The 13,647-nt window shown below is 31.6% G+C and overlaps 1 protein-coding gene across 4 annotated transcripts in view; it reads right to left on the bottom strand.

Annotated features, from left to right (window-relative positions):
• The window catches only part of LOC118194145 (growth factor receptor-bound protein 14-like), a 248,475-nt gene extending 235,166 nt beyond the window's left edge, over positions 1 to 13,309 (bottom strand). For 2 of the 4 annotated variants that reach the window (XM_085806547.1, XM_085806546.1), the window contains exon 1: positions 13,130 to 13,294. Coding sequence is in view for 1 of the 4 variants with exons in the window: in XM_085806550.1 (XP_085662676.1) it covers positions 13,130 to 13,155 (26 nt within the window). In the remaining 3 variants the exon portion in view is untranslated. Of the gene's footprint in view, positions 1 to 13,129 lie in introns of all 4 variants that reach the window. The other 2 variants (XM_085806550.1, XM_085806545.1) reach the window with 2 other exon arrangements.
• Between the last annotated feature and the right edge of the window lie 338 nt (positions 13,310 to 13,647).

Raw genomic sequence — 13,647 nt, 5'->3', positions numbered from 1 at the left:
AATCATACGCACGCAAATGCAGCTAGCATGTTCCTCCACGAATTAAGCGGGGGTTGAATTCAGCGGTCTTAGCGCTATTGGATGCCTACTGATCAATTCGTTTAGTAATTTTTAGAAATGGTGATAAATACTACATAAAGATTGTTGGTTAAGTTATTCAAGCAAATCACATGGTAACTCCTGCCTGAAGAAAGGTTCCTTTTTAATGGAAGATCTTTCAAAGTAAAATGGTGGCACAGACTTACACTGATTACACTGTGGGTAATTGAAATACCTCACAATACGTAGCAAGCGATACATTTTAACTGGACTGCGAGGTAATCTAGCCTCGTGTGCTTTGCAATATTCAAATAACCTAATCCAACCTAAAATCCTCGATGACTGCCTTTGTGAAGGAAGTTCTAGATTTTCAAAAACGATATAAAATCAAATTCTAATTCACAACGTATACCACATATTTAAAAATATCAGAGTGTATAAATTACACATGGCAACTATCTATCACTTTCCCTCCAAAAACTAACATTTTACGAACTCTATTACTGTTTGCCCTAGCTAAAGACTTCCCACTTTAGTCTCAGCAGCAAAAGTGGGATTTTAAAGCATTATGACTGTCGTGCTTCTTACCTACCACATATCCAAATATAAAACAGCTGTGCAACAATCAGAAATCTTATCTATCTCATTAATGGGAGTACCAATATTTATTTAATAAGATAAAGATTTTACAAACTCTAATAGCTTTTCAAAATTATACACGAATATAAATTTTCCTTTGCTAACTTAATACCAGTTCAAAAACTACATGAATTTTAATTATTTATATTTTAAAAATATAAGCATACTGTAGTAACATAAACTAAAAATTTTCTTTCAAAAAAGACATAAATAACATGGTCAGCAGAACAATCTAATTTATTAAAGTGGTTCCCGCTTCAAAAACGTTCGAGAAACTCTGAACTAACCTATCAATTCGATAGCGACTAATGACGTTTTAAACATGTAGTTCATAGCATACGGCACAGCAAAAATTCTTTTTCATTAGATATTCATGTTTACATATAAACACACAGTGGCTCACATTTGTTTTCGAGCACCTTAGATTTATTTGTACAGATCTTGTACAAAATACTGATACTGAAACACAGACTTCAAGGGTTTTTGTTATGTATTATTTTTTCGCCTGTTACAAAATAAGTACTATCATCAAAATATTCCTCAAAACAAAATTTATTCAAAAAGTGTTAATGAGTAACTCACATAATTTGGGCACTCGAAAATTTCGTTGATTTGCTTTGGTAGACGAGGTTTCTTGTCATAATTGTTTTGTTGTAAATGAAAATACATTACAAGTATTATCATCTGCATTTGAAATCATTACTTGTTTAGCAAAATATATTAACAGTTCCTTATCTAAAGAGAACACGGCAAGATGCTATAAATTAACAAGTTCTGTTACAAATTTAACAATTCAGTATTTTAAGATTGTAAAAGTATTAGAACATACAAAAAATCCTTGATGTAAAACGTTCAACTATCTTTGGTGATATAAAACGATGGAAATTTCGTGGAAAATATTTGACGATACTCCAATTTAACACCAAAGAATCGTAGACTTATCCTAAGAAAAATCACTGAGAGAAATTAGAGCTGCAAAACTTGCAAAAAATTTAGAACAGTTTGTAATAAAAGTTAATCCTGAAACTGTTAGAAGAGCAGTAAGCAAAGATTTATCACACTTGAACAATGTTATACTCGCATACCAATCAAAATACAGTACAGTTGAATTCGATGGATGAATTACTGTGTGGCGTAAGCCGGAAAATTGAATACGAAAAATTTACTTTCTGCTGTTAATCATGAGAGTGGAAGTGTAAGATTTGGAGATATTCTGCTTCTCTGGAATGAGAAATTTAGTTTTTACGTAAAATAACTTGGACCATTATAAATATTATTAGTGAAAACATGAAAGCATTTGCAAGGAAACTTGGAATCTAAAGTATATTCAAGATCTATCAGAATAACGACCTTAAACATACATCACCCTAAATGTTACTAGTGGTTTGATAACTGTCTTGAAGTTATCAAAATTTCTCCATATACTCCGGATTTAAATCCTATCGAACATGTATAGGACTAAAATGGACGAAAAAATAAGGAAACAGTATTTCTTCGAAGTTCTACTCAGGCAATGCTTGCGGAGAACGGAATAAAATGGATCATTCTTACGTAAAAAATCAGTTTATTCCACGCAAAGTGCAAGAAGAGCGTAATCTGAGCTAAAAGAACATCCAACGAAATATTAAATGTCCCGTTATTTTCATGTTTTGTTATTTTCATGTTTTTAAGTATATTCAAAAGTGTCCGAATACTTAAATTAATATTCAGAAGGTTTTGAATATTTTAAAAAAAAGTTCTGAATAACAAGTTTTTCAAAACAAGCAGATTTTAAAGAGCATGATCACTAATAATGTTAAAAAAGTAAAGTTATTTCGCTAATATTTAATAAATGATATTACAAAATAAAACTAAAAAACGCCGGTGTCCAAAACCACTTTTTTCACAATAAAATAAAACAATACAGCTACCTTACTTTTTAATGGCAATACAGATTTGTGAAAAACAACACATCAATTCGTGCTCAGTTACAACAATTTGCGTGCAAAAGAAGTGAGGTCAAAAGGAAAACTTTTTATTTCGTTCGCAATCGCAGTAGAAGATTTTATGAAAAACAACTCAATTCGCCAAAGCCGTTTAAAAAAGAAATAAATGATAGTAATAAAAATGCAGAAAAGGATAAACCTGTGAATCTGTTTTTCCAACACAACTATCGCGAATATTCCAAAACAAGTTTTCCTTTTCTCCAACTTGTAAACATGTATCAAAGGAGAATAACGTAATTTCGTATTTGCGACTTTTAGAGAAAAAAGCACCTGCTCCCAAAATGACGTCATTTTTAGATGTGTGCTTAGCTGTTTGTACTTAGATAATGCTAAATCTTCAGATATGTCTAGTGTTTATCCTGTTTCTTAAAGAACTTGTATATAATTTTTTTAATTCTCACAGAGAAATACAGATGTGACACTGCCTTACAATAACTCCAAATCCTTCAAAAAGGTGAACAGATGTCTAACGTTTAAAAAGAAAGAAAAATTTCACTCAAACTGCCATTAGCTAAAGCCATCAGCCATGTTTTTTCTGGTTAAAACGTTTTTACTGCTCAGCTCTAAAAAAATTTCAGTATATATTCACCTTTTAATAAAAGTACTGTTACTTTAATACGTAAATCACTTAAATTTGTATATGAAACTGCACACAGTTAAACCTCTTGAAGCTGATCACCCATGGTTCCAGATAATTCTGAAACACCTTAAATGTGATCGCTTTAAGAACATGACTATCAGTTAAATTCAGAGTCATTCTCTGAAATACTAGTTATTTTCAGAGGTAGTCCTTAAGACAGGTTTCGTTGTATTTATAGAAATACGCAACTGTAGAAATTTCCAAGTGATATAGAATATATAAAACTGTAAAAACATATCGATTCCGATTCCAAACGTACTTGTAATTTTGTACGTTTGGAATTTTATTATTAAATATATAAATAATTAAAAAGTTAAAAAAAAAAAAAAAAAAAAAAAGACAGTGGATTTAATTTTAAAGTCATCAGCATTGAAAACTTTGAAGTGCACTAGATCTGCATTTATCACTATGAAACCAGAAACTGTAACAGCATAAATGTAAATATGTTGTACACTCATTAGGTCTATAGCAGCTGAAAACACGAAAAACGTGTAATGCCCTCGACATGATTCCAATTCCGGACCTCTGATATGCATCCAATTACCCCATGATGAACGGCGACTAGGAAGACAGGGAGGGACACCATCATCAAATCCTGAAGGTAGTGATTTATCGTCCAACCAGCTTTTAGTTCAGGCGAGCAGAATTTTTTAGAATAAAAAACGTGACAGAATCAGCAATGCCCTCGCCGGGATTCGAACTCCGGATCCGACTGCTAGTCGGAAGTGCTTTTGAATTACACCACGAAAGCATGCGGTGAGATGCGAGAAAATAAAATACTTTACTATGCAGCACTCATTGTTGAAGTTCAATGGCCCGCAAAATTTACGAAAAAATTTAAATCAATTAAAAAGAAATGAAAATTCCATCTGCAACATTGTAGCACAATTACGTTGCGAAAATATGGCGAAACCTCGGTTCAAGAATGCAATCCGTTCCTTAAAACCGTTCTTCAAACCTGAAACTATTTCCACCATAAAAATAATGTAAAATGAATTAATACAGTGTTTCCCAACCTTTTTTGTGCTATGCTCCACCTAATCCTCTCTAAAATTTTTAAGCTCCCCCTAGCATATACATAATTTTTAATATTTAAAAATTGAAATGCTCTCCAAAGAAACTTGAATGATAGCTTTTAGAAAGAAATGACTACGAAATTTTGTGAGCAAACACAGTACGTGAACTTTAAAAACATGGAGAACTGAAATTCAAGAAAAAACTCGTTTTAGTGAAAGTTTTTCATTTTAAGTATTATTAATTTTTATTATTTAAATTTAGCGAGTTCCTTGCGCTTGATACTTGCTGCAAAGAAATTTTATGTCAGGTTCCAATTTAGGTAACTTGAGTCTCATGTCTCCCGATTTCATTTATATCCAACCGATTTTTTTTTAGCAGCAAATTATTTATGGCACAAAATCCGCATTCAGCAAAATATGAAAATGCAAACGGTAACAGTTCTCTTACAAATTTTGTTGCATTTGGATATCTGATTCTGGTTTCCTCACAAAGCTATGTCATCGCTCCTTTTTACATTAAATAAAGTTTTAACTGACTCATCATTTTGTATTTCTGCGAGTTCTTTTTACTGCATATTTGAAATATCAGCCAAATCCACTAGCATTGGCTGCATCATCCAAGCTGGGAAATCAATTTGTTTTAAGTTACAAAATCTTTCAAATCAGCCGATAAAATTTTCAGATGATCGACAATAACAAGTATAGCAGTATCAATAACAGGTATAGCGGTAGTCACGTCACATTTTTGGAGCCAATGAGACTTTTCAAAATTTTTGCGGTAAATAGTATATGCCTGACATAATTCAAAAGATAACGAAACCAAATATCTTCCTTTTGCATCAACATAAGTTTTATTTGCTTCTTGAAGTTGTTATTTAATATATTTAACTTTTCAAAGTTATCGACTAAATAACACACAATTGCCTTGTTATCATCCGTTAACGAATTTTTCATTTCAGGTTTGTCGCTTATAAAATAACTAAGAGTATCAAATAATTCCATAAATCTTTCCAAGCAGTTCCCTTTCGACAGCCTTCTTACTTGAGTGTGAAGTACAAGTTTCATATAGTCTTCATTTTGTTCTTCATAAAATAACTTTAAAAGACGTTCACATTTGGCCCTAGCTTTAATAGCACTATTATACACTTATACACTTTATAACTGAATTTAGTACAGTCAAAAGTCGTTAATTCGGACACCCATAATTCGGAATGATCTATAATCTGGACCTCAAAACTAAAAACTTTCTGCGCATGCGCCGCGTTGACACATGCGCATAGGCGTTTACGCGTGCGCGTAAGACCTTTTACGACTGCGCATATGAGTATGCGCAAGTGCAGAATACGTTTTCGCGTGCGCGTTTTATGTATAATGGACGTATAAGCTAAAATTATCTAATTATCTATTTCAGTTAATGTTGATGATTGCGTTGTTCCTTAATTTTCGAATTGGATCCGGCTTATTATTTTTTGCAGACTGTAAGAGCAATTTTATAAAAGTAAGCTTAAACTTTCGATTATATCAAATTGAATTTCCGATATATATTTGTTAATATGTAAAGGATCTAAAGCGAAAGTATGTTTTGAAAGCCGAAATCTGTTTATCAATTTCACGCTGCTCGGCGGGGGGAACGCCGCGGCGGGCGCGTAATGAATTGGAAGTTGATCTGTCAGCACTATCCTTATCTTCAGCGCAGATGTTTTTATTTTATTTGGCTTATAATTCCTTACCAAATGTAGTATTTCATCTCGATATGCTCCGTCTTTGATATGATTTAAAACAAGTTCCTCGTCATTATAATTCGCTTCCGATAGCGAAGAAAAGTGACAGAGGTTATTGAAAACGAAAAAATTTCGATTGACAAATTAGTCGGTGTTCTCGACACAGCAATTATAGGACTTGAACAGCGGAACTTTGTAACTGAACAAGAAATTATATCTGTTTAATAGAATTAAAGAGAAAGTATTATCACATGAAACGAAGCAAAACTTAAACAACTTACATTGAAAGAAATGTTTAATAAAGTAAACAAATAAATATTAAGCTTTTTCTTTTTGCAAATTTTGATACCCTTTAGATCACAATTGTTCTTTATTTCATAAATTACGGTTTCATATTTTTAATTTTAGAATTTCTGCATACCATCTTACGAGATTTAAACTGATGATCTATAATCCGGAAAAATCGATAATCCGGAATCGCCGAAGTCCCTACGAGTCCGGATTAACGACTTTTGACTGTACTTCATTTAGAACAGGGGAATTGTTTTTAGCTAGCTGGTTTTCTCTATGAATAACACAATGCACGAGAAGCATTTCTGGATTCTCATCTTTTATCAATTTTAAGCAACCCTTTTTCTTAGTCCTTGCTTTATTTTATTTTTCAACCATCTGCAGTACAAGATGTATTATATTTTTTATTGGTATATTTCTTATATCTAAGTAATTTTTTAGCTTACTATAAATATCTTTGGAGGTAGTGGTGCTTTCTAATGATTTACAGAAGAATTTCTTCGGCAAAATCCCCTTTATGAATATATCTTACATAAGTTACAAGTATGGCTTCACTGTCTCTCAAAGTTGGTTCATCCATTTGCAACGAAAATTTTCTTATTTTCAGATTTTCAACAAGTTGCATTTCAATATCCTCATTTAATTTTCCTTCTGCAAACAGTATTGTTATTTAGTGGCATAGCTTTAACGTCTTTGTCATCTTTTCCTAGAACAGTTTTAAATGGCTTGATTCAATTCTTCCCTATAGTACGGCTTTTCCCAGATTAAGCGATGAGTAAGTAAATTTGATAGCCTCAAGAGTACGATTAACAGTTGCATTATGAACAGTAAATAAAGACTTTAATACTACTCTTTTTTCAAAAATTTTCCTTAAAGTGTGAAAATAATTCAAATCTGAATTAATATCAGCATTATGTTTCGCCTTCAAATGTGCCTCAAGATGACCTAGTTTCATTAATTCATTGGTCAGGCATTTTTGGCATAAAAGACAAAAGTTGACTGGGTATGAAACCAAATTTTAAACATGCTACCGAATACCGACGAACGTTTTTTTCTTGCTTGCACCCCTCATTTCACTAAGGGCTGAAAGAAATAAATATAAGATAAATATAAACAAAGCAGCTGCTGTTGCCATTCAAGGAAAGAATAATATACCGGTTGTCATTCCTACAGTAAAAAATAAAATAAATTCGTTGGCTGAAATGTGCGAGAAATGTCTGAAAAGCATAATGTGTAAGTTATTTAAATGCATTTAAAAGTATTTAAATTTCCATGTCTACAGCGAGAATTCTTTATAAAATATTTAAAATGCACCGCAATTTAAAAACTTTTTTACGTATACATCACTTACATTTTTCTTTATTTTGGGGAATAAAAAATTAAATTTCGAAAAATTTTGACTTCATGAAACATATTTGAACGTCCTTTGTCCCCTTAAACTCTGGATGAGTCCATTTTCGAATTGTCCCCTTAACAGTCACATTGCCCTCTTGTGGGGCGTGGGCCCCACATTGGGAAACACGGAATTAATATGTTGCTGGGCCATAGATGATTGCTTATTTAAACTTCAAGCACACTTCATGCGCAAGTTAATTACACAAAAAAATGAATCTTTAAATTTATATAAAAGTGTTTCATTTCACTTGTTATGTTCTGTTAACCGAAATTTCACCTTTTATCACTCCATGACTAATAAAATCAATGACAAAGAGCTCTATGAAAAAGTGCAGGTTTTTAACAGCGTCTCCGACATAGAACAATGAAAAACAGTGATACAGGGCTTTCTTTTTGTCACAACAAAGATCTTGCTAGTCAAGCACTCTGACAATCAATCAGTAATTTTCAAAATACTAGTAGGTGGCGAGAAGTTATTGAATAGTCCTCCCTCCCCGAGAAGTTCTGACCTTTTGTATTTAAATGGGCGGTCATTTAAAAAAGTGATTTACGCCGCGTATTGGTCTTTGGAACCTAAAGGAAAACGTTCTACTTGCTTTTCTCGTCAAATGACTCCTACAATCATCTGACATCTTTTGCATTACTGGAGTGGCAGCACGAACTCAGATCTCATAGTGGACGTTATAAAGCTCAGATTTTATAAAAATTCTATGATCGCTGGATATCACGTCCTTTCAGAGATATCTGAATAATAACTAAAGACATAAATTCAAAATATTTTTACCTTTCTTGGACAATAAATTTACATTACTCTGCCATGCAATTTTCATCCATACGATCTGTAAAGTGTTTTCTTTGCATCACGTATCTTCCACAAGAGAACTGGCAAAAATAAATTTCAACAGTGTTGCCATCTGACCTCACATTCTTTAATTTATTCTTTCAGACTGTGACTGTTTAACAAACTAAACGAATTAAAAGCCATAAATGAATTTCCACATCATTTAAATCCATATTTTATTTTGTTATAATCTTATACAACTGACACTGTAGGGACATTAGGTTATTTCGAAGCAGGAGAAATGAAAAATGATGCCGGGACTAGAACCACTGTCCTCTCGAATACGCGTCAAGCGTACCGACCATTACACCACAAAGGCATGCTAAGAAGGTGGGAGAAATACCTTACATACTCCCCCTTTTAAAGGGTTACTGGGGTTTAGAGGACCCAATCGCCAAATCCTGGTGGTGAAGAATCATCACCCACCACCTTTTTTAGTTCGAGCGCCACTGTAACAGGTTATTTCGAAGCAAGAGACATGAAAAATAAGCAATGCCCTCGCTAAGACTCGAACCACGAACCTCTCGAATACGCGTCGAGCGTGCTGACCACTACACCAAGAAGACGAGAGAAATGCCTTGTAGCACTACAATATTTAAAATACAATGTTTACTTTATAATTTATAAGCATGTACATTTTCTGCAGTATTTGATTTGCAAAAGATGTTTTTAATGCTGTGCATTTTTTAACATCATGTTTGATTCTAAAATAAATTCTTCCCCCATTTCAATACACAGAAATTAATTTATTTTATTTATTCTTTCACACTTAAAGTGTAACTATCATTTAAATTTTTCACTTACAAACTGAATTACACACACTTCACTCTCAAAAGCATTTTAAATTAATGTAGCATTTTTTTTTAAATAAAGAAACTGGAAACAATTGCTCGGTTATAATAATTTTTCGTCAAGTGCTATGTACTGCTGCGATAGCTTTCGCTATTTAGAAATGTAACAACAAATTAAAAAAAGTTACAGTAACATTATTCACATTTTTTTACAAAAATGGAGGGAGGGGATACTCTTTTATATTGTACAAATAAATTAGCCCAGTTACTCTTTATTTTTTTTAAAGGCGTTATATTTCCGTCAGGTAACCTTTAACATTTCGAAGACATTTACTTTCTTTAATGAACCTACGACGGATGCAACTTAATTACATCATAGTAGTTGGAAAACGTTTCTGCAACGTTGCAATTCTTATTTTGAAAGTGAAAAAGGGTTAACATGGGATTCTAATATCCTGGTAAACCCCATAAACATTATTAATAAAAATACCAAAATTATTAATGTTACTAAATTTCTTAAGGAGAATACAAGCACTCTAAAATACCAAATTTCTTCTCGCCAGCGATAATGATACCAACAGCCGAGGCGTTGTCGTTGCAAATGATAAAAAATCGCTCTCGTCTGCAGTGTAACAAAACTTGTTTAATAAACATTGTTTTACTGTTTTACAACACAAATCCGTAAAATGGGAGCATAACAGGCATCTCGATATATAGATCGAAGCATCACACTTCTACTAATTACAAAGCTAAAAATTATAAGCTAAATACCTTCCTACCAACGAAAATGCACCAGAATAGTACGGAATGCTACAGCAAAACGTACTTCGTATGGTAGAACGGTTAACGGGCTACCTAGAAGGAATGCGCATTAACCGTTCAATCAGAATTGACGTGTTCTGCTTAAGTCTTTTAAACATTATGTCCAAATACAATTTATTTTGTATCATATTTTGTGTTATGAGGCATTAAATTTTGAAGGTTCAACGGCGAAATCGTCGTTTTTGAAATTAATAAGCAAATCAATGGCCAGTCTTTGATTCTGATGTCCGTTGTTAAACATGAATTTGAGTGAAATGGCCAAGATTCAGAAAAAAATTAAATAATGTTTTCACTTTGAGTACAATGGCCAAGAGTAAGAAAAATTTAAATAATTTTTGCCAATACGTTTTCTGTATTTTCTATTATAATAAAACAAGAATTAAAATTTACTTATATAACGTCATTTAAAGTTATTACATAAAATGACGTTACATAAGAAAGTTTTATAAGTAACTTATTCGTTACTTATATTCGTATCAATTTCAATATATTTCTTCTCGTAAATTAGTTATGGCAGATTAGTCTTTGAAGACAATGGAACTGCAAAGCTACATAAATAATAATAAATGTGTGAATCGTCCGTTTCCAAAAGCATGAAATATAACGTGCATTTTTCTCGAGTCATGACCTAAAATTGTCAAACAAATTCATGTCAGTTTATGACTACCACATGAAAATTCTTTCTCGATGATAAATTTTATTTCAAAACAATGAAAAGCAGAAAACAATATTTAATGATTAATCGCCACGAGTTCGTTTTAACTCAAGAACAAAATCAATAACAATATCAATGAATCACTATCACTATCGTCGTGAAGCCAGTTGCGTTTCCGCATTATCTTGTTTAAACAAAAATGTGATGAAACGTTCTTAGTATCGATCAACAATCGTTTAAAAATATTTATCAAAAAAAATATTTCGAATTTCTAATATTTTCGATGTTTATTATCATCCTCTTTCTTAACCTTAATAATTTTAAAAAATTTCGTATTTTAGGATTATGTGCAATTTCCCTCACAAATGAGAAACAATATCGATTATTCGTTCGATATTCAATAGAAAATTTCCGACCCTTTGTCGTCTTAGATATTTTACTTAAGATAACATACATAAAGAGAGGAAAAAACAACGAAGTTTAAAAAAAATTCTACTCCGTAACTAATATCATTAATATTACAACAAATAATGAACAAAAAATTTATTACAATGCAAAATTTTCAAATCGCACAGTTTTAGTATTTTTTAAACTTTGTTACGTCTTATATATCAGTAGCTAATCGTATAAGAAACTTAGATAAACTATCCTGGGAGATATCAACCAATCATGGCGCAGATGCCAACCGTAAAATATGAAAAACCGGAAGTTTCCAAAAGGGAAAGGGGTTACGGCTGCGCAGCAATGTTCCAAAGAATTCCAAATTTACTTCAATTCATTTTATAATTTATGGCTCATTATATATATATATATATGTTTATAATATGATTCTGATGTAAATATTTTATTTGACCTTTCCGCATGCCTTCCTGGTGAAAATGGAAATATACTCGGCGCGTATTCGAGAGGTCCAGGATCGAGTTCCGGAGAAGACACTGTACATTTTTGAGGTCTCCTGCTTCAAAAAATAACCTAATGATGCTATAATTTTATAATATATTCTAAATTTTATTTTATTTGGCTAATATCATTCTGTAATTTTCTTGCAACAGAGAAAATCCTAAGCAATGGTTATTTATCAAATACTTTAAAATCTGATGAAACTAAAATTAATACACATAATACTGTTTGAATAAACTCAGTGTCGCACCATCTATTAATGTAAAACAAAATTAAATACAAATATTAACTGAATAAACATTTACTGAACATTCATAAAATGTTCTACAAATGCATACAATACATCAAATAAAATTTAATAGGAAAAAATATTATGAAAATCACCAGGGGGGGGGAAGAATAGAATTTTCAAAATTTTAAGTTTCTTTCATTTATTTCTGGGTAATTTTCCTTGGTATTAGCTAAATATTAAACACTTAAAAAGATTCTGTGTCTACTGAAAATGTAATAAAAAAAGGAAGTCTCCCGGTAAAATGGGTAGGGTTGGTAGCTACCCTATGGCAACAATTTTTCAGACAATATATTTTAAGGGAGTTTTATTCTCATTTTTATATCTTACTACTAATAAAAAAATAAAAACTTCCTAATTGTGCAAGAGATAATAATTGTAATACTTTATTTAAAATCAAATCTTATTTTACACTTTATTACTATGAAATTACTTTCGTAACGAAACTTACGAATTTGCATTTTGTGTTACTTCATTACTGTATCTTCTCAATTATGCCATCATTACGGTATCGGCTGTTCAAATATATATTGACATGTGAAATTTTAATCTTGCATTTAGATCTCGCTAAAAATAATATTTCAGCAAAGAAATACGTACAAAACGTATTACCATTTAGAAAAAATAAGAACAATGATTAATATTACTAAAAAAATATTTAACTTAATTCAGTGTTAGCATAATTTCAGAGCAAAATGAAAATAATAGCTGCTATGGATTCTTTAGGATTGATATTATCATGTTACAAAGCATAATGAAAATTAAGTCCTTTTTTTAACGCATATTTTTATACTTTATAACATCATTTAAAAAAAATATGCAGTTTTTATAACTTGCAAAAGGAAGAAACTAATAAACAAGTTTTTATAAAGATTACAGTTTATTGTGACGAAAATGGTTTTATTTATTTATTTTTTGTTCGCAACAACTGTTTTTGTAAAGTCCATATATCCTTGGCTGCATTTAAAAAATGTTTTAGATACTATGTTATGTTTAAGAACGGTACGTCAAACCGAATATTGACTGAGGCCAACGGACGCGTTCTTTACTCTTTACTGTCACCGAGCACAGACGAGCATGCATAAAAAGATATTATTATACTCACCCGTTTAATGTTGGCTTGGGGATCATGTAGCTTTCCAGGAAAGTTTCGCACAAATAATAGTAGTATATCTCCTATTCCTCTAAAAACAACGAAATTTTGAAAATACAAACGATATTATAACACAACACTCAATACGCAACCTATTTCACTTCCTCACCAAATTAAAACTGTTCGGCTAGTTCTTTCTTTCCAACTGGCAACCCAGAGAAACAAGATCAGACGATTACAGCGCACTCTATCGGACAAATCGCATGCTAAATGCCATCTGGAGGTGTATAAGGCGAATAAAACAAAACTTTATTACGGAAAATTTTTCTCATTATTTTTTCGATTTAGAATGTAACATCTTAATCAATAAAACGAAAAGCCTTCCCCATTTTGACTAAAAAAAATTCTAATAAATAACGCAGATAATATTTATTTATGAATTAATATTCACAAATAAAAAGGGCTTTATGATAAATTAAATTTTTATAAATACATAGCTCTTCCGGGCGCTTCGTGTCTTTCACTGTTCA

Source organism: Stegodyphus dumicola, chromosome 12 (genome assembly GCF_044657685.1).
Source record: "Stegodyphus dumicola isolate Sdum_Otavi_A_Nest chromosome 12, ASM4465768v1".
NCBI classification, from domain to species: Eukaryota; Metazoa; Arthropoda; class Arachnida; order Araneae; family Eresidae; genus Stegodyphus; species Stegodyphus dumicola.
The sequence above is the reverse complement of the archived record's forward strand: the minus strand, read 5'-3'. Positions and strand labels throughout refer to the sequence as shown.